The 21,257-nt window shown below is 61.2% G+C and overlaps 1 protein-coding gene across 2 annotated transcripts; it reads right to left on the bottom strand.

The window, feature by feature from the left end:
* Nucleotides 1-7,656: 7,656 nt before the first annotated feature.
* S100A16 (S100 calcium binding protein A16) lies at nt 7,657-17,797 on the bottom strand. 2 transcript variants are annotated; one of them, XM_084613133.1, is made up of 3 exons: nt 17,639-17,797; nt 10,330-10,499; nt 7,657-9,180 (listed from the first exon to the last, which is right to left on the bottom strand). In XM_084613133.1, the coding sequence occupies exons 1-3, from the start codon at nt 17,643-17,645 to the stop codon at nt 9,016-9,018; spliced, it is 342 nt and encodes a 113-aa protein (XP_084469259.1). In that variant the 5' UTR covers nt 17,646-17,797; the 3' UTR covers nt 7,657-9,015. The 2 variants fall into 2 exon arrangements, with proteins under 2 accessions (XP_084469259.1, XP_084469258.1); XM_084613132.1 differs by lacking the exon at nt 17,639-17,797 and adding an exon at nt 12,996-13,371.
* Nucleotides 17,798-21,257: the final 3,460 nt, after the last annotated feature.

Raw genomic sequence — 21,257 nt, 5'->3', positions numbered from 1 at the left:
GCTCGGGAGCACATTGCTCACAGCACCGGCCCGGATGCCTGGGTCCCACTGAGAAGGCAGCGGGAGGTGTCTCCTGCGACTCTTACAAATGGTGTCTCACAACCGTGGGGGCTGGTTGGTGGAACCCGTCACCCAGCAGGGGGAGCAGGTCCCCCTTCACTGCCCTCCCACCCCAGAAAAAGGGGTGGGTTGGTAGGGAAAGGTAGCCCGCCCTGCCCGCCCTGCCCGCCCTGCCCGATGTATCACGTACTGCGTAGGATCTTGGCAAGGTGCAGCTGGTTGGGACCTGGAGAGGTCACCAGCCCCCAGTGCTGAGACAGGGCCAGGTGAGCCCAGCCCAGCCCTCATGGTGGCTTGTCTGGCCCAGTCTCGGAAACCTCCAGGGCCGGGGACCCTCGGCCGCCTGCTCCAGAGCGAAATGGAGCTTTTCCGACCTCCGTCCCCCGGGCTGCAGGTGCGGCCCTGCCCCTGGTGCTACCTGCAGGGCACGGGCCCGGCTCGCTGGACCAGCCCTGCCCGGGCTTACAGACTGGTCTCGGGTCCCCCCCAGCCTGCCGCGGACTTTTACCTCCCCTCCGAGGTCAGGTGTGAGCATTTCTGGGGTCTGGGGGGCCACCCGCCCCCCTTGGCACCAGCCCCAGCGCTAAGGCAGTTCTGGGCAGTGTCACCGTCCAAGCTGCCCCCACGGCTCAGACCCTCCATCCCGCCTGGTGTGTGCTGGATCCCCTGCCCCTGCCCCTCCTCTCCGGTCTGCTGGATCCCCCGCATCTCCCCCCCCCCAGAGCCCACCATGAGTACTGGATCCCCCCCCCATCACGCTGGATCCCCTGCCCCTGCCCCTCCTCCCTGGTCTGCCCTCCCCATGCCGTGTGCCCTGGGTCCCCTACCCTGCCCTCCCCCTCTGCTGTGTGCTCAATTTCCCCCTGCCCCCCAGTGCTGTGTGCTGGATTTCCCCGCCCCTCGTGCTGGATCCCCCCCCCCCCCCGTGCTGTGTGCTGGATTCCCCCCCTGGTGCTAGATTCCCCCCCCCATTGCTGTGTGCCTGATTTCACCCCCCCAGTCCTGTATCCCCCCCCAAGCGCTGGATTCCCCCTCCCCCCACAGCGCCCAGCCAGGCCGCTGGGCTCGGTTAGCAGCAGAAGTGGTGGCCCCTGCCCCGGCCTTGTGGTTTCCCAGGCAGATTCCAGGGCAGTGACTCAGCCGCCCTGGCCCCGCTGCCAGGAGAGGGGCCGTGCCGTGCCCAGCCCCCTCGCTCTCTGCACGGCCCCCCCCAGCTCATGAGTGCCCCGGAGCCAGGGGCGCCCACGGGGCACCGGGGCTGGGGGCGAGCGGGTGCCCACGGACGCGCCTGGAGGGTAGCGGGTGCAGCTGTGCCAGGGCCCTGTGGGGCGGCCTGGGGGCTGCTGCTCTTCCAGGTGCCTGCCCAGGGCGGTGATGCCGGGCTCGGCCCGGGGGGGTCATGCTCAGGGTGGGGCAGGGCCCCTGGTCTGCAGGGGAAGCTCCTTCCCCACGAGGCCTGCGCTCTGCTCCCAGCAGGATCCGTCGTGGGGGCACGGGGGGTGAGGGGGGGGATAGGGGACAGCTGGGGGGGCAGCGTCTGCACCCCAGGGGCAGCTCAGGCCCTGGCTCTAGCCCAGGCAGACTGCGATCTGCTCCCCCCACACCTCCCCCACCAGTGGAAAATCCCCAGCAGGACAGCCAGGCTCTCCCAGGCCCCCGGCCAGCGCCGCGGGCGGGGCCCCAACCTGGGGCCGGAAGCGGGGGCTGCTGCTCTCGCTGCTGGGCTCTGAGAGAGGAGATCCGGGAACCCCCCCACCCAGAGAGGGCCCAGTCCCCCAAGCCAGATCCAGGATCGGCTTCCTCCACACACACACACACACCCCCCTGGGCCTGATTTCTGGCAGCCTCAGACACACACACACACACACCCCTGGGCCTGATTTCTGGCAGCCTCAGACACACACACACACACCCCTGGGCCCGATTTCTGGCAGCTTCACACACACACCCCTGGGCCCGATTTCTGGCAGCCTCAGCACAGAGACCGAGGGCTGCCTTGGGTCCCCTCTTGCTGCCAGAGAGAGGGGCCCTGCAGGGCTGGGCCAAGATGCACGGGTCGTACTTATGGGGGGCACACCTAGACTCACAGGTCAGGCTGGAGGGGCACTGGCCGAGCTGGGGGGAGCGCAGGGCTGGGCTAGCAGGGGGCTGTGGGTCAGGATGGAGGGTCACAGCAGAGCTGGGGGAGCCCAGGGCTGGGCTAGCAGGGGGTGCAGGGCGATTAGCATGTATCCCACCCCATGCAACCAACTCGCGCCGCTGGGGGGAGGACCCATTGTAGAGCTGAGGCCTGGGGTCCAGGCAGGCACCTGGGGCTGGGGAGACAAAGGCCCCGCTGTCTCTCCGAGCCGCCTTTCGGGGAGGATTTTCCCCCAAGGAGGGAAGTGCGATGGCAGGAAAAGCCCTTGGAGTTGGGTCTCTGGGGAGCCAGACACGCAGGACGGGAGGGGGGCCCCGGCTGGATCCGGGCAGGGCCACCGGGCCAGATCCAGGAGCACGGGGCGGATTTTCCTGCCCCAGAGCCTCTGGCAGCGAGAGGCCAAGTCGGGTTCTCCACGTCCGCCAATGGGATGCAAAGGGAAATCCACCCCCCGTCCAGGGCACCCCCTGTGGGAAGGGCACCAGCACAGGGGGCCGCCGCAGACCCCCGTCCCTGTGTGCGTATGAACCCCCCCACGTGTCCGCACTGCAGGGGGCTGCAGACACACGAGGCACTGAATTAGGGGCTCAGTCGGGGGCGTCCGATGAGCTTTACAGTGGACGTCCTGCCCCCTCCTGCTCATCCCCGGTCTTTGGCTCTGTTCCCAAGAGCTGGGTTCTGAACCCCGGTGTCCTGGCCACGTCCCAGCTCCGCTCAGTCCATTCTGCCCCTCAGCCCTGCCTGCAGTGTCAGCGGGACGCCACCCCCTGCGCTGAGCCCTGGCCTGGACTCTCGCGCGGTGTTGCTGTGGGCCTGTCAAACAGCTGCCCCTGCCCTGCCCTCCCCTCCCCAGAGGTGGCTGCATTGCAGCAGTGAAGAGTAAAACTGATTAACGACATAGATGTGGCTGCCCCTTTGCAAAGCCCTTTGTGTTCTCGCTGGGCCTGGGGGGCTGCAGAATCAGCCGACTGGTGCCCCCCATCTGCGGCAGGGCTCACACGTCACCCCTTGCCTCAGCACCTCGCTCGCACCGAAAGTCTCTGTGTCACTCAGCCGGTGCTTTTCCCAGCTCTGGTTTCACACGCAGACAATCTGGGCCGGATCCTCCAGCCGCTGAAGTCAGGGGGAGCTGGGACGCTGCCGTCACTGGCAGCAGGGTAGGGCCCGTTCCCCCAGGGGAATGTAAGAAAAGAAAATGGGGGTGTCCCACCCACACCCCTGGGGCTCTGGCCCCTGATACACCCCCCCAAACACACCCAAGATCTTTGTCCTCCACACCCCTGGTGCTTTGACCCCACTACAGGCCCCCCCCACACACACACACATGCACCTGGGGCGCTGCCCACCAGCCGGGAGTTCCCATGTGTCTTTTTTCTCTCAAAGACGCCCGGGAGTAGCCAGATGAGTCACCTGGCCCCACCCTGGGCACCTGCCTTCACTTGGCTCTGAGCACTCTGCAGTGCGTGGGAGGAGGCAAGCAGGAGGGAGGGTGTGTCTGTGTCTGGGGGGCAGCTTCCCAGGCACCGGATGGAGGGGGGCACAGGGGAGGTGCCCAACAGGCTCTGGTTACCCAGGGTGAAATTGGGGGTGTCGTACCAGTGCCGGGGGGGGTGAGCCCACTGGGTGGGGTTCGCAACAAAGGAACTGTCAACCCCAGATGGGATTAAAGCAACAACGGAGCCTGCAAACATCCCCTGTGTTGCCCCTCAATCCTTCCCCGCAGCCCCCCGCGATCCCAAGGGATTAAAGCTTTTCAGCCAGTTTTTCCACTGAGGCCTGAGGGGACAACTGCAGGGACACCCCGCTCTGCTCTCGGGGTGAGGTCCTGGCACCCCAGCTGGGGGCAGGTGGGCTATGTGGGACCAACCGAGATTTGAACTCAGCTTGCTGGAGTCCACCGCACCGTACACCACGGGGACAGACAAACGCCCGGGAACAGCCAGCCCCCCCCAGCACTAGGCGTTCGCCCACCTCCCACCCTGAGCATCCCTGGCCCCAGCCCAGCAGAGACGTTTAATGCCCAGTGCTTGGGGAGAAGGACGAGAAGCCGGATACGAGTCAGCAGTGTGCCCTCGCTGCCAAGAAGGCCAACGGCACATTGGGCTGTACCAGTAGGAGCGTTGCCAGCAGATCGAGGGACGTGATTATTCCCCTGTATTCGGCACCGGTGAGGCCTCACCTGGAGTGTTGTGTCCAGTTTTGGGCTCCCCACTAAGGAGGGATGTGGACAAATTGGAGAGAGTCCAGTGGAGGGGAAAGAAAATGATTAGGGGGCTGGGGCACGTGACTTACGAGAAGAGGCTGCAGGAACTGGGGTTATTTAGTCTGCGGAAGAGAAGAGCGAGGGGGGATTTGACAGCAGCCTTCAGCTACCTGAAGGGGGCTCCAGAGAGGATGGAGCTCGGCTGTTCTCAGTGGTGCCAGATGACAGAACAAGGAGCAATGGTCTCAAGTTGCAGAGGGGGAGGTCTAGGTTGGATATTAGGAAATGCTATTTCACTCAGAGGGTGGTGAAGCCCTGGAATGGGTCCCCTAGGGAGGTGGTGGAATCTCCATCCTTAGAGGTTTTTAAGGCCCAGCTTGGCAGAACCCTGGCTGGGATGATTTATTTGGGGTTGGTCCTGCTTTGAGCAGGGGGTTGGACTAGATGCCTCCTGAGGTCCCTTCCAACCCTGATATTCTGTGATTCTAAGGACCCGCGGCTGCCTATGTCCTGGGGGACGCTCTGCAGCCCGGCTGGTGCTGCCCGTTCCCAGGGACCCATGCGTGAGCTGGCATCAGGGCAGCATCTCCTCCCTGTGCAGCAGATTCCTCTGTGTTGTTTGCTCCTAAAACACACTGGGAAACTCCTAAAACACACTGGACCCCCCCTGAGACATCGCACCCCCCAGAGCCACAGGGAATGCTGCCTGTCAGCCACTGGACCCAAAGCAGTGAGCCTCCGGGCCTCTGCTCCCACTGCAGCCAAGCAGTGGCTTGTTTGTCAGTATCTCGTCCCCACACAACCTGAGGGGCTTAGCCCCAGCACCAAGGTCAGCAGGAATATCCTTGGGGCTGCTCCATACCGGGACAGGAGAGGCCCCGGGGCCCCAACCCTAATGCCAGCTCTGCCACTCATGTGCTCCCTCTGAGCCTCAGTTTCCCCATCTGGACAAAAGGGGGTGACAATACTGTGTGGACAGGGGGAGGTTGTGAAGATGAATTAGCAGAGAGAGGCAGACCCCGGGCCTGCTTTGCAACACTTCCCCCCACCCCCACAGGTCCAGACTGCCCCAGCTCGGCCTCTCCCTATTAGTCAAAGCCCACGGGCCTGGGCGTCTCTCTGTTGACTCCAGTTGGCATCGGGGGCCCGGGTTTATTACAGGTGCTCGGAGCGGGGGGGTCAGTGCACAGGGACTTGGGGGGCAGCGGCACCCGCTCTGAGCCCCCACGTGTGATGGGGACTGGCCTGCCGAGCTCACGGCTGCTGCTAGTGTTTGCTGACACCTAGTGGAGGCACTGAAGCATGGCAGGAGCTCCGTTTAATAGTGCATGGGGGGGGGGTGAGAGAGAGACCCACTGCTGCCTTCTGCTGGATGGGATCACAACTGCCCATCCCTGTGTCATAGCCCCTACGTCGCAAACAACAGATGGAGATTCTCCATTAGCTCACGCGGCAGGGCCCTGGCTTTTAGAGCTGGGGTTGTGGGCTCGGTTCCCAGGGGTGCCCCATCTGCACCACGCAGCGACAGCCCAGCGGACTGCGGCGTCTCCGTGGCTTCGCGAGGCCCCGGAGGGCTGAGTCCTGCCGATAGAGAGGAGCCGGGGCCACGCCTGCAGAGCGCCCCCTGGAGGTGTAGAGCTACAGTGCGGCTGGAATAGCTGAGTCCAGGCCAGGAGTCGGGTCACACCTCAGGCGCTGCAGGCTGGGGGGCAGAGGGGATCACAGGCCCTGCCTGCGCCCAGCCTCCCCCAGCTCCCAACTCAGCCCCATGGGCCAGGCCAATAGAAAGCTCCAAGACCAGGCCCGTCTCTCCTGGCAGGAGATATTTAGGCCCTGGCTGTCCCTGGCCTGGTTGTGACCCCCCCACACACACACACACACACATCTCTTGGGGTCCCCCTCTGTGCTGGAGACCCCACATCCTTCCCTGGGGGGACAGAGCACAAGCCCCCCTGAATCAGACGCTCCTGTTCAGATCCCTCCCCCAGGCGCCAGGTCCCGCCCATCCCAGGCCCCCTCTGCGGGTGGGAGCCAGGGGGCATGCTGCACCCTGGGGATCCAGCCCCCTCAGACTCTGCATTTCCACCTGTCCAGAAGGGAAATGACCCATCGCTCATCAGGCCCCCCATGAAGGGACCGGAGCCTTTATTACCGTTAGTGAGGGGGGTGGGGAAGGGCTGGGAGCCAGGACTCCTGGGTTCCATTCCCAGTTCTGGGAGGGCAGTGGGGTTGAGTGGGTTAGAGCAGGGGAGTGAGCCAGGACTTGTGGGGTCTGTGTGGGGAGGGGGATGGACTAATAGCTAGAGGGAATGGGAGTCAGGATTGAAGGGTTCTGTGCCCAGCCCTGGGAAGAAGCTGGTGTCTAGCAGTTAGAGTGGAGGGCTGGGGAACCAGGACTCCTGGGTTCCATCCCCAGCTCTGCCCCTGACTCACTGTGTGACACTCAGGAAACCGCGTCCCATATTGCCTCAGTGTCCCCCTCTGTACAATGGGGGTAACACACGATAATGACCAGGGCTACAGTGTGTGTGTTTGTGTGTGCACACGTGTGTGCACCGCTGCCTCCTGCTGCATGGGGCGAGAACTGCTTACCTGTGTGTCAGAGGGCAGGTGTGTACCTTGGAGAAGGTTCAGCGACGTGCCAGGAGAACAATGAAAGGATCAGAAAACCGGCCCTACAGCGACAGACTCAAGGAGCTCAGTGTATTTCGCTGCACGCAGGGAAGGGCCAGGGTGACTTGCTCACAAGTACCCACAGAGGGAACAAATATTTGACCAAGGCCTCTTCAGTCCAGGAGAGGAAGGTCTAAGCCGACCCAGTGGCTGGAAGTGGAAGTGAGGCGACTCCAGACTGGAAACAAGACGTACGGTTTTCGGAGGGAGGTGGTTACAATTTACCGACGTTTATGGTCAATTCTCCATCGCTGCCCGTGTTTCAATCGAGATGGGCTGGTTTTTAGCAGCTCTGCACTGGGAATTGGGGTCTGGCCGTTCTCGGGCCTGGCCTATGCGGCTGGTCAGACGAGCCAGTCCCAATGGCCCCGTGGGGCAGGCCATGGAGGCCCTTTTGGAGCAGGGGACTCTGGGGTCTCGCCCTGCTACCAGCTGAGGGGGTTCTCCGGCACAGCATGGTCAGGGACACAGGCCCCGGGCTGACGGTGATATTCTCCAACCTCGCGGGCTCAGCTAATGAGCCCTGGCACGGCGCTATGAGCTCCTCGCCCGCCCGGGGGAAGGCAGACCCAGACACCGATCCCACTCCAAACTTTATTGTTATGAATTTCACAGTCTGGCTCAAGCGCCAGCCCCTGGAGGGCGTTAGGGAAGGTCAGGCGAGCCGCATGGGCCCCACAGAACTGTTGCAATGGTCAGCAAAGGGGAAGGACAGATTTCTTACCAGCTCGGACGGGTTGCTTTCTAACCAGCATGGGGGTTGGAATCCCGAGCCAGACAGAGGTTTGAGAACGGGAACCATTCAAGTCGTAGATGGGGGACAATGCCCTGGAACCCCCACCTGGGGGGCAGCCCAGGGGGGGCTGCAGGAAAGGCACTGAGGGCAGAGTTTGGCACAATGGATCCAAGAAGGAGAGTCACCAAGGGGCTGCATCCCTCCCTCGCCCCGGTATGGGCCTAGACCCCCAGCCAGTCCCGCGGGACTTCTACACAGAGTGACACGGCAGGAGACAGGCATGGCTGGGAACTTGGATTGTCCCACTTGGGGCCTTGGCGGGTTGCTGGGGGTGGGGGGGAATTTTACCCCTCCCTGCCAGCACAGATCTCTCCAGCCTGGAGCCAGGCAAGGCTCAGCACTCAGCTGCAGATCAGGAAGGGTTAAAACCAGCACAGCCTCCGAAGAGCAGAACAAAAGGGCCCCATCCCAGCCCTGCAGGACCCCGGTACACCAGCACCCTGAATCCTCCCCCCGAGGGGTTAGCCCAGCCCCAGAGCCACCCCAGGGCGTTTGGCGGGAGGGCGGCAAAGGTCAATCCAGCATCAGCGAGCTACAGGGGAGCCTGGGAAAAGCAGCGACCAGGCTGTAACTGACTGGCATGTGCGTGTCTGCGTGTGTCCCCGCTGCCCCACTCCTTTCTGGGACAATGCGAATCTGCTTTCTTGGCACGTCAGACCCACTGCAGCGTGTGTCACATAAGCCCTGTACTGCAGAGAGCCACAGGTGATTCTCCTCCATTAACTAGGGCTCTGTGACTGCCAGCAGCACGGGCCCTGGCTCAGGGATGAGGGTCCAGGAGGCCACGGATCTGCCACGTGACGCAGCAGGTGGCTTGCTAACAAGGCCAGGAGGATGATATCTCTGCTGCCCTGTGGGCCAGCCCAGCAGTGGGGGGGAGGGAAGAACGAGCCCCTCGAAGGCAGCTGCCCTCAGTGCTGGCTATTTCCCAGGGCATCGGTGTTAGCCAGGGCAGCGCTGGCTAAGGGGGGTTGCTGATGGAGTGGGGGCTGAGCCCCAGCTGGCAGGAGATCCGCTCTCCCCGGGAGGAGCCGGCCTCAGAGGCGCCGTGGGGGGCAGGGGATCACTCATGGCCTCGGGAGAAGCAGCAAAGGAGGAGATCCGAGCTGGGATCTGGGGGGCTGCCGGCGCCCTCAGGCCGCGCTACTTGGCGAACTTGGTGCCGTGTTCCTGCTGGCGGATGAGGCAGGCGATGGGGCCGGCGATGCCGCCGATCAGGGTCCAGTACTCCTCGAAGCTGATCAGCCCATCCTTGTTCTCGTCCAGGTCACAGATGAGCTTGTCGGCCGCGCGCTTGTTCCCGGTGTCCTGGGAAGAGAGCGCAGAGCCGTTTGAACGCCAGGAGGGGCTGGGGAGCCCGGGGGGCGGCACTCTCCAGCCTGGCACCTAGGTCAGCCGCTGCCGGGGCACCCCCTCCCGAGGGGCAGGGAGCTCAGCACTGGAGCTGGGGGTGGGGGTCACCGAGGTCCCTCCTCAGGCTGCCAGCAAGGAGGCTGGTTGGGGACAGCGTGAGGTAGTGTTGGGCTCACACTCACACACTAGGGTTCCCCGTGACGGGACCGGGCGCTGCCCGTGGGCTCACACTCGCACACTAGGGTTCCCCGTGACGGGACCGGGCGCTGCCCGTGGGCTCACACTCGCACACTAGGGTTCCCCGTGACGGGACCGGGCGCTGCCCGTGGGCTCACACTCACACACTAGGGTTCCCCGTGACAGGACCGGGCGCTGCCCGTGGGCTCACACTCGCACACTAGGGTTCCCCGTGACGGGACCGGGCGCTGCCCGTGGGCTCACACTCGCACACTAGGGTTCCCCATGACGGGACCGGGCGCTGCCCGTGGGCTCACACTCGCACACTAGGGTTCCCCGTGACGGGACCGGGCGCTGCCCGTGGGCTCACACTCGCACACTAGGGTTCCCCATGACGGGACCGGGCGCTGCCCGTGGGCTCACACTCGCACACTAGGGTTCCCCGTGACGGGACCGGGCGCTGCCCGTGGGCTCACACTCGCACACTAGGGTTCCCCGTGACGGGACCGGGCGCTGCCCGTGGGCTCACACTCACACTAGGGTTCCCCGTGGCAGGGACTCGTGCTGCCCGTGGGCTCACACTGACACACTAGGGTTCCCCGTGACGGGACCGGGCGCTGCCCGTGGGCTCACACTCACACACTAGGGTTCCCCGTGGCAGGGCCTCGTGCTGCCCGTGGGCTCACACTCGCACACTAGGGTTCCCCGTGACGGGACTGGGCGCTGCCCGTGGGCTCACACTCGCACACTAGTTTCCCCGTGACGGGACCGGGCGCTGCCCGTGGGCTCACACTGACACACTAGGGTTCCCCGTGACGGGACCGGGCGCTGCCCGTGGGCTCACACTCGCACACTAGGGTTCCCCGTGACGGGACTGGGCGCTGCCCGTGGGCTCACACTGACACACTAGTGTCCCCCTAGTCTCACCGTCAGCATGTGGTTGAGCTCCCGGCTCAGCATCTTGCGGAAATCCTTCTTGCTGATGCGCCGGGGTTTCTTGCAGCACCCGCTGGCGTATTTGTCAAAGTTCTTCACCAGCACCTGGAGGGCCCATTCCAGCTCCGACGAGTTGCCCGACATCTCTGTCTCCTTAGTCCCTGCAACGGTAACGGAGCCGATGCCTGAGCAGGGCAGCGGGGGGCTCATTGTCCCAGCACCGGTGCAGCCGGGCATTAGCACCAGTCCGCGCTGCCTGGTGGGCATCGGTCACCTGCTGGGAAAGGCCGAGTGCCGCAGACTCTGGCAGTGACCCCAGTTCTATGGGGCAATGGACGCAGGGCTCTCCTTTCCAGGGTGTCCCCGTGAGAGTTCACCTGATCTGGGCCGTCTCTGATCTTGGTTCACCCTGGCCCATCCCTGGTCAATATCCCTCTGAATACGGCCCATAGTATAACCTGCCTGCACCTCTCAGTGCTGCAGGGCTCGTTATTCTATGGGCCGTATACAGGATGTGTGCCCAGAAGCTGGGCAGCAGGGCGCTGTGCCAAGCACGCCTGGCAGGACAAGCCCAGCGTGTGACCCGGTCATTACAGGTGGAAAACGGACTCGGGGATTTCAAAAGGGGGTGCAGGGATGGACTGTACAGATGTTAGTGGGGAGGCTGCTGGAGGCTCTGGTGGGGAGCGATCAGGGGACATGGGAGACGCTCGGAGGAGGCAGGGGGTGGGAGGCTCTGAGCCAGGTGGAGGTTTGAAGGGGAGAATGGGGCAGGGAGAGGGAAGCAGAGAAGCCGGGTCCAAGCAGCAGGAGAAAGTGCAGGCCCCCACCGTCATGCTGCTGCTCCCAGTGAAACCCCGGTAAATCCGGCATCGCCGATGTCAGGACAGCTGCTTGGCCTTGGAGCAGAGCCTCTCTCGGGTCACTGCCTTTGTCTCCCTCTGCGCCACCCGGCAGATGCAGCCAAATGCTCAAATGGGAGCAACAAGAGGGGGTCCTTTCACCCCCGTACCGTCCCCTTGCCTTATGTCCAACCAGCCCCATGCCGGAGGCTAGTGTGCGAGCCCCTCCCCAAACCAGGGGGCAGCAAGAGCAGAGGGGGCTTGTCCCCTTTCCCAGTGAGTCTGGTTCTCCTTAAGGGAGAGATCCCAGCCTGACAGGCCCCCCACCCCAGCTGCTGCCCTCTCCCTGGGAGCGGGTGGGGAGCGCCGTCTGGCTCCTGTGCGTTGATCTCTTCACCCTGGAGCAGCCCAGGGCTCAGCCAAAGGGGAAAGGGACAAGATGGGGCACATCCGGGAGTCAGGCCTGGAGGATCATGTCCATGGTGCGGAGCACAAAGAAACACCCAGGGAGAAACAGAGTTGGGGGCGGCTCCAGCCTGGGAACTTGGCAACAAGGCTGGGCTGACAACAGGGCCCCAAGCGAGCCGCTGGGGACAGAGCCAGCAGCCCAGGGTGAAATCACTGTTGCCAACACTTGCAAGTTTATCGCGGGTCCTTGGTCCTGCCTCGGGGTGGGGGGCCGGACTAGTGGCCTCGCCAGGAGTCTATAATCAGTGACAATTCCAGCCGTTTTTAGCTCTTGGGGCTGTACGGGAGAGTGGGACAGTGTGCCCCGGGGGTGCCCCAAAGGCTCCGACACTGGACAATGAAGAAAAAAAAACCCAAATGTTGCCGGGGGCGGGATTTTAATCTCAGCATTTTTAAGGCAATCCCATGGTTTTGGGATGTTTCCAGTTGGCAGGCTGGGGGAATTCTCCGGCCTGGGTTACACAGGCGCTCAGGCTGGATTTTGTTAGCCGTCCCTTTGGGGTTTAGCATTTGATGCCAGGATCTGTGACTGGGGTTCTCTGGCCGGGGTCGTGCAGGTCACACGGGATAATCCAATACTCCCCTCTGGCCTCACCCTTGTGCATGAATCTATGAACTCCTCTGTGCTACAGCACCTCCTCAGGCTGCGATGGGAACAACACCCTGACCCCTTTGGAGCGAACGTACAGCTCCCAACCCCTGCCGCTGTCTGGCTCCTCCCATTTCCTGCCACTCCCGCCTCCTTTCCCCCAGGGTCCTGCCTGCTCCTAGCTACCGATGACAACAATAATTACCCGGCTGGCGTAACCTGCTGCCCAGCGCTCATCTGAAAGGAATGAGGCTGGTTCCCAGCAGATCAGAGAGGGCGGTGAAGGAGGAGGAGGGGAAGATGCAATGGGCTGTAATTACCCACCAGTCCTTGTCTTGCCACACCGCCCTGGGTGACATCCCACCGGAGATGCTTCATGCCAAAACCCTCCCGACTGGAACCCCCAGCCCGGCCCGGCCCAGCCCAGCGGCATGGCACAAGGCAGGGCAAGGGATGAGGCAACCCTGATTGCACGGGGGAAGAGGGAGCCGCCCGGGGAATGGCAGCCCTGGCACGGCCCCATTGCAGCCAGCGGAGCCGCCCCTGCGTGTGCAGGGCGAGGGGCAGAAGGCCACCCGAGACCCAGCTCCTCTCTAGACAGTGGCTCACCCAGGGGGAGCAGATCATGCAGGCAGGGGGAAGCTCGCCCTGCCCCTAGTGGGCTGTGCTGGTTTGTCCTGCTATGCGGGAAGTGCAGGGGGGCCTCTGTCCCCAGCGCCTTGGGCAGGACGCAGAGTCTAGTACGCGAGGGTCTTTACCTGCTGCTGCCAGGCGGCTCTCAGCTAGTCCTTTCACCTGCAGCCGAGCCTGCAAAACCCCAGCCTCAGACTGGATCCCTCTGGGGGGAAAGGCCAGCCCCCTCGGGAGAGAGCTCCGCTCTGCCCCGCTCCTCTGGAGCTCCCGGAGCCCGGGGCGCGCGGCACACTCAAGCCGACAGGCAGGGCTTGCAGCGTGGCGTCCGCATCCAGCACAGGATGTGCGGGAAGGGAAGTGCATCCCATTGTTCGCCTTTCCTCTTTCCTGCCCGCAGGCGGCCACTGCCAGGGGCCGGCCTGCTCCGGCCAAGCGCACTGCCCGCTCACCGGGCAGCACCCTGCCCAGCCAAAGGCATGTGGCCATCCCATGCTGAGACCTGCCGATTGACCCCGCTGAGGATCTGCCCCTAGCGTCCCAGGGCCCACACCTCACCCCTGTCACCCCATTGGCTTCCATGGGTTTGCTGGGTTCGGCGAGAGCAGGACCCAGCTCAGACGAATTGGGCACAGGAAGGCGGCTAGTCCATTGCCTCTTCCCTGCCGGCACACGGTCGCCCTCTCCTGGCAGTGCCTCCCCCCACTTCGCCCTGCTCTCGCTCCAAACGCCCCATGCGATGCACTCTGCTCCAGGAGGGAATCCGCCCTAGGCCATGGGCCTCGCCACGGGGACACGGCTCCAGATGAAGTGCTTGCATTTCCCTGTGCTCTGTTCCTAGGGTGCCTTTTCCCGGGCACACAAGCGCGAGCTCCAGGCCATTCCTGCCCGTTACGTCCCCTCAGAGCCCCCAGGGGAGCTCCCAGTGAGGCAGGAAGGGATGGGGCTGGAGCAGAGGAGCCAAAGTCTGTGATACAGGAGCCATGGTCCACCAACACCTGGCCACCCCCGATGGGTGAGAGACAGGACGGGGTAGGAAGCTGTGACATCAGCCCCACGCCCAACAGGACAGGGCATGGGGTCAGATGCCCAGGTCTGGGCTCAGGGTCGGCTTTATCTCTGGGGCAGGGCTTGGAGAGTCACAGGCCAGCAGAGCACATTACGACTCCCTCCAGCCTCAGAGGAAAGCCACCCACTGCTGCCAGCAGCTAATGGGCTTGATCCCCCAGCTCCGGTGGTAACGCCCTGGGCTTCACATGGAGAGGTTGGGGGTCAGTCCCTGCTGCCAGCCCACCCAGGAGCGTTGCTGCAGGAGCAGAGGAGATGTTGCTGCTTTAGAAAACATCTCAGTGAGAGCATCCCATGGAGACCACTAGCACACAGCCTATTCTGGGGTCCCTGCGCTTGCTCCCCAGGTGAGGTGCTCCACCCCAGAGCCTGCATCAGAGACACTCTCTGTTAGTGCTGGGCATTCTGCTGCATCTGCCAGAAGCTGGGAATGGACGACAGGGGATGAATCACTTGATGATTCCCTGTTCTGCTCATTCCCTCCAGGGCACCTGGCACTGGCCACTGTCGAAAGACAGAATACGGAGCTAGATGGACCATTGGTCTGACCCAGTATGGCCGTTCTTATGCTCTTATTCGCCTCCCGTTCATTTCTTTCACTGTTGGCAGCTGTCCCTTGCTTGGGCTCAGATCTCCTCTTCTCTGTTTGCACCAAACATCTGGGACCAGATCCTGCACTGGTGTAAATCAGCATCCTTCTCCAGAAGTCAGAGACTTGTAGCACCCTGGCTGAAGTCAAGGGAAATATGCCGATTTACACCAGCAGTCCAACTGGCCCCTGATCTTTTATCTTCTGCTTGTCCTTCTCGAGTCCCTATCTCCTTGCTCTCTGTTTCCCCAGCTCTGGTCACTCCTTCGAAGTCTCCAGTTGTCCTCAGCCAAGGCGGGCCATGGCCCCCCAGCTGTCCTGAGCTGGCTTGGCAGCTTTCCATTCATCTTGTGCCCATCCAGCCCGGGGAGTCTCTTGCAGGAGGAACGTGATGAGGTTTGGGCCGACACTGTCTCCGTCACTCCAGATCCGAAGCTATGCGCCAGGATCCCATTCATAAAGGCTTGGCCTTCAGTGGCAAGAAGCGCCACTCGTTGGGCTCCTCCTGGCAATGGTTTGATGCGCCTGCATGGCGGGGCTGTTCCAGATTAAGCCAGCTGGGCAGGCGGGCTCTCTGCCAAACCACCAGGCCTGACCAGAGCCTTCTGGGACCCCTGAAGCAACCAGCGCTCACTTGCTGGAAGCTGGACTTTGGGGTAATTCCCAAACACGGCACTGCCTTGTGGGATGGAGGGAGGGGGACTGAAGTGAGCTGCTCCAGCAGAATTTGGGGCTTGGTTTAGCTTCAAACCAGCCCTGTCCTTGGGCAGGAATCACCGAACCTGGAAGGTGGCCAGCTCTGTGCCGTGACGTACCATGTGCCGCACCCAACCGAGAGCACCAGCGTTGGCTGCCCTCTGGCATCCAGAGCAGGGGTGGGATTTAAGGCTGCATGGAGCCCTGATCCTGCAGAGCCCCCTTTCCCCCCCCCCGGGAAAAAGACTCGTCTCTGCAGCCCTCTCCTCCTCCCTTCCTGGGATGGAGTCTGCCTCCCCACCCCATCCTGCCCCCCATGGACTCTCCTCTCCCTCCCGCTCCTGCTTCTTGTGCTTTGGTGCAGCCCAGCAGGCATCAATTGGCAGATCTGCCATTGGCGGCTCGGTGTGTGACTCGTTGCCCTGACCGCAGGACCCGGCTCTAAACCAGCCTTCCTTGGTTGAGAGCAGCGAAGGCCAGGCACAGCAGACCCCGGACTGAGGGGGCTGGACTTAGCAAAGGCTTTGTCCTCAAGCACAGGATTCCCTACCCAGCTGCTTCTGCTGCAGATACCCATCCATCTAACTATTGCATTTCGAATGCTTCCTTCGCTGTGCTGCCGAGCCCCCAATTGCCTGCTTACACCAGTCTGAATTAGGCCCGCTATTAGCCAGTCTTACCCAGTAGCCATTACAGCTGGGCAGAGAAGTCCAGCTGTCACATGGGTGTGGGTGTGGGGGAGCTGACGACTCTAGGCCCCTTGGCACAGTACAGGGACCCGAGCCAGGTTTCTGAGCCCACCTACGGCTGTGCCCATGTGGGGTGGCGTGGGGGCACTGGCCAGTGGCAGGAGAGCTGTGTTAGCTGGCAGAGGGCGGGGGCAAGCAGCGAGGGTGAATGGACGCCGACAGGACGCGGAGAGGTTCATGCTTCTGTGTGAATTCTGCAGGCGGCGTCGGCAGGAACTAGATCAGATAAGCAAGCTGGGACCTGCTGTTCCTCAGGGGAAGGCGGCCGGTTTCCCAACACCCCTCGTCTCGCCCTCTTCTTTCCGTGCCCGCCTCCCTCTGGTGCCGCGTCTCTGTTCCTCCCGCTTTCCCTCGTTCACAGTCCGCTCTGCGAGCACACAGGACCCAGCCCAGTACACAGCAGCATCTGCTCATGCCAGGGCTGTGTTGGCACAAACCTCAGCCCCCAAATATCCCCAGTGTGGAAGGATGGGTCTGGATTTGGTCGCAGAGCTCCCTGCGTCCCACCCCACCCCCAGTCATACTGACTGACCCCAGAACCAAAGGGTCATGAGGCTGAGGGCACAAAGAAGGGCTCACTGATGCTGGGGCATGGAGACTAGGAGGAACTGAGGTGCACCGACGCCTGAGGCCCCTGCAATGGAAGGGAAGTGATGGGGGAGAGAGACCCAGGTGATCCTGGGGGTCTCGATTGCTCATGGCACCCTGCCCCTGGCCCGCAGCGGGCTGAAAGGCGCTATGCCTTACCTCCCTCTCGCTACCTCTCACCCCACCTTCCCTTCCATGGGGGCAGTGTGGGGCTGGGAGCCAGGAGCTGCAGAGCCCCCCAGAGCTCCTCCTGGTTGTCACACGGATGGACTGTGCCCTTGGGGCGAGTCACTTAGTGCCTCCATGGCCTGGTGTGTAACTTGGGGAGAAGACAAGGAATTCCCCTGGCTTCCCGGGCTCTGGCCGGGCTCGTGAGCTAAGCACTTTCGCGTTCTTACCCGCTATCACAGCCATGGGATTATTGTTCGTTTTCATGCAGACCCATTTCTGGCTCGTGATAATAATGATCAATAGTGAATAAGGAGAAGCTCTTGCTTCAAATTCAGCCTACCCAGAGGTCATCTCATTGTTGCCAGATCTGTTGATCTGTCACCTTCCCAACATCTGTCTATCTGTCCTCAGACACACCCATCTCTCCATCCCACACCCAGCACCGTGGGGTCTCAGCCCTAGCTTCCATACGCCCCTTCTCGCTTTCGGTCTCTCCCCTTTACTCCTTCCTTCTCTCTCTGCCCCATTCCTGTTCTCTGACGTCTCCTCTTCCCCGCTGCTCTAGAGCGGGGCCCACTCCTGGTTCCACGGGTGCGTCCACACAGCCCGCAGCAGCGTGCCAGCCCGGGCCGAGGGGTCGGGCTCGTGGCCCTCAGGCTAGCACTCCAGGACCAGCTGGGCACGCCAGGCTCTGAACTTGTGGCTCAGGCTGGGGCTCCAAGGCACTGGTTCAACTCAGAGCACGAGCCCGAGTCCCGCTAGCCTGGGGCGGCCCAGCCAGGCCGTGTCGACGTCCCCGTCGAGCCCTGCGCTGGAACGTCCTGCTGCTGTCGACAGGACAGTTTGCTGCTGGGCCTTTAATCAGGAAACAGGGCAAGATCATTCCTTTTCCTGGCCCCGGCCCGCTTACCTGGCATGGCTGCAGTCTGCCCTGCCTCGCGCAGGGCCCGTCTGCCAAGAGCGGAGCTCGCTGTGGGTCTGGCTCTCCCCTTCCGCCTGCTCCTGGATTTGCCGAGCAGCCAGGCTGAAGAATGTGCCTCCCACGCCTGCTCTACTCTGCGCACGTCTCGCGAGGCCTCGTCTTGGCTTTTAAAGAGACACAGCCCCGCTTGGCAGCGGCTGACATTCCGGGGGCGTTCCTGCCTGGCTTTGGGGCTCCCGGAAACGGCTTCAGGAATTCAGCCGATTGCAAAACACAGGCCTGACCGTCTGAGCAAAGCAAGCTCCTTCCCACGGGTGATGCACAGTATCGCTCCCGTGAGGCCCGGAAAGCCTGGTCTAGACTCAGAGGTTCCACCAGCATAACTTTCCGTGTGTGAACGGGAGCTACCAAGTGCCAGACCCATTTCTCCCGTCTGCAGTTCCCTGGCCCTAGATGGGCGGATGCAAGCCATGCAGCTGTGTCTGGGTGGGAGTTGCACTGAGCGGGTGGCAAGGCAGACATATCCCACAGGAGCAAACAGCCCCACAGGGCATCAGTGACCGCAGAAGAGAAGACAAGGTCAAACTGATGTTAAGTCAATGGCAAATTTCTGTTCACCTCAGTTCAGGAAGCAAGAGACATTTCCCTAGGACCGCCCATTGTCCTGCTGCTCTGGGCCCCGGCCATGACTGGCGCTTGGCGCTCCAGAGGAAAACGAGGAAATCCCACAGTTAGAAAGGGTGGCTCAGATTCTGATCCCAGTAATGGAGGGGCGAATAGGGGTAACACCACTGACTTCAGCAGAGCTAGGACCAGATTCTCATCCCAGTTACACCAATGTAAACTTTAGGCAACACCATCCAACTCAGGGGCATCGCATGACAAATTCACCCATGTGAAACTGGAGCAATTCAATTCGCAACAGTGGAATCCCTCTGAATTTGCACTGGTGTCACTGAACTCACAATGGGGCCCTGTGGTTTGAGGACAGAACCAGCCCCAGTCAAAGCCCTGCTCCCCCAGAACCGGCTAAGCCAGACAAACCATAATTATGGGCTTTTTCAGTGTTGGCCATTCGGCAGTTTACAAATCAAAGACTTTGGGTGCATTGGAGTGCCTCTTGGCCGGCATCCGCACTCACAAGCTTGCCTATGTAATTAACTGCATTTAGCAAGTTGTGTCCCTTTGTACGTCGGCTTTAGAAACGCATTGACGAGATGCTGAGGTTAGATGGGTGAATTTCTTCTGAGATGCAAATTTGTGGGTACAAACTGGGCCACTTGGGTAAAAATACAGGGCTATTAACCTGGGGGAAAAAACAGGTTTTGTTTGTGCAACATCTTGCCAAATTTTTATGTGTAACATAAGTTTTAAAGGAACAAAAGCTAGTCATCCTCTGAATGTGCCATCCCATTCATGCAATACACTACAGAAGGGCGGAAATCCTGTCCTGATCCCTCCAGGCAAGCAGTTCATGCCTTGAATTGTGAGGTTTCGTTACTCCTCTGTCGTTGGCAATGTCATAACTGCATCCAGCCCTTTGTTTTAAAAGCCAGCCCAGGGTGGGTGTGCTCAGAGTAGTTGCATATGCAATAAAATTCCCAGCCAGCTGGTTGTCCATTGAAAGAACTTTTCTCACTGCTGACCCAATCCACTCACACCAGCTGGAAGGGTCAAAACCAGCTTTGGATTCTCCTCAGTGGCCCTGACGTGAAGTGAAGTCAGAGAGACGCTGGGGGTCTGCCTGCCTGGAGCAGTTTGCAGAGCTGGGTTCTTGGGGTGCCCAAATCGAGCCACCAAGGGCCAGGTGTTTGAAGAGCTCGGGGCTAGATGTTCAAGTGCTCAGCACCTAATGTTCTCAGCCCTTGGGCCCTGGTGCATCTGGGCCTGGGACCCCAACCTGCACCCAACTATGAGCTGACCCCTAAGGGACAGGTTTTTCAGGCCTGTTAGGCTCCCCCACCACTCCAGCTGAAGTCAAGGGGAGCTGCAGATGCTCGGTACCCAGCTCTTAGGGTCAGAGGGGTCCATTAGGGGCTCAGATAGTGCCTGCCACCACAGGGTCCCGATCCCCAGTTGTCATCTCTTGGAAAAGCTACTGCAGTACAAACAGTAAGAAGAATTAAGAGGGCCCTTTCAATTAGTTGCCTCAGTGACCACAACAGGTTACGGGCAATTTCCTGAGAGCTCCTGGCGAGGCTGAAGGTGAAGCTAAGGGCAGGTGCTCATAGGGAAGTGGATTTGTTATTATTCTTTGTCTGACCATAGCTAGGGTTACCATACATCTGTATTTTCCCGGACATGTCCAGCTTTTTGGTTCTTAAATCGCCATCTGGGAGGAATTTTTAAATATCTAAAAACGTCCAGGATTTTGCCATTATTATTTTTCCCCAAAGAAGAGTTGATCATTCAAGAAAGCGAGTGAACGTTGATCATTCAAGAAAGAAAGTGAATGCTGATCACTCGAGAGAGTGCCCACTTTTCCCCCCTCGCTCCCAGTGTTTGCGCTGCAAAACAGCTGTTTCGTGCGGCTGGGAGGGAGGGGGGAGAAGGGGAAAAGCGGCGTGCTCAGGGGAGGAGGCAGGGCTGAGGCGGGGATTTGGGGAGGGGATCCAATGGGGCAGGGAGGGGGCGAAGTTGGGGAGGGGTCTTTGGGGAAGGGGTTGGAATGGGGGCAGGGAAGGGGTGGAGTTGGGGCGGGGCCGGTGTCGTGATCAAATACTCCCTCCCCCCCCCCCCCCGGAGTATCCTCTTTTTTGAATGTTCAAATATTGTACCCCTAACCGTAGCACCCTGGGGGCCCTCGTCAGAGACCAGCACCCCGTTGTGCAAGGTGCTGTACAGAGGCCGATTCTGCATTTCTCAAGAGGACGGTGAGTGCAGAATAACAAATGTTCTCCCCATGTTGGGAGACGGGGGCGTAGAAAGGCACAAGAGCCGCACACCGGCACAAGCATACAGCCATTCCCATTAACGTTCAACACACTGAAGTGTCCAAATACGGAGGGCGCGGAAAGCCACAGCTGACTCACCGGGATTTATTGCTTGCCCCCTGACTGGGGCTGGCCCTCATTTTTCATCCCAGGGCCTCCAAAGACTTTCCAAATGTTCCTCACGGACGGCTCCTGGGGCAGGTGACTATTGCTGGAGCCGTTCCTGGAGAAATAACTTGTAAGTAAGTGGCTGAACCAGGAGTAGAATCCAGGAGCGCTGACTGCTGGTCCCCTGCTCTATCCATTACACCACACTCCCCTCCCAGAGTTGGGAATAGAACCCAGGCATCCGGCCTCCCACTTCCCCCTCCTCCATCTCTAACCATCTGGCACTAATGTAAATGGCGGATTCTCTGTAGCTTGAAGCCTGTCAATCATTACTGAGGACTTCAGTAACTGAGCCAGAGGTTCTGGGTCTGTTACAGGAGTGGGTGCGTGAGATTCTGTGGCCTGCACCATGCAGGAAGTCAAACCAGATGTTCATGATTGTCCCTTCTGACCCTTCAAGTCTATGAGACACATTCCCTGTCTATAAAAGAAAAGGAGGACTTGTGGCACCTTAGAGACTAACCAATTTATTTTAGCATAAGCTTTCGTGAGCTACAGCTCACTTC

The sequence above is a fragment of the Lepidochelys olivacea genome (genome assembly GCF_965140295.1).
Source record: "Lepidochelys olivacea isolate rLepOli2 genome assembly, chromosome: 24".
Classification (NCBI taxonomy): domain Eukaryota; kingdom Metazoa; phylum Chordata; order Testudines; family Cheloniidae; genus Lepidochelys; species Lepidochelys olivacea.
The sequence above is the reverse complement of the archived record's forward strand: the minus strand, read 5'-3'. Positions and strand labels throughout refer to the sequence as shown.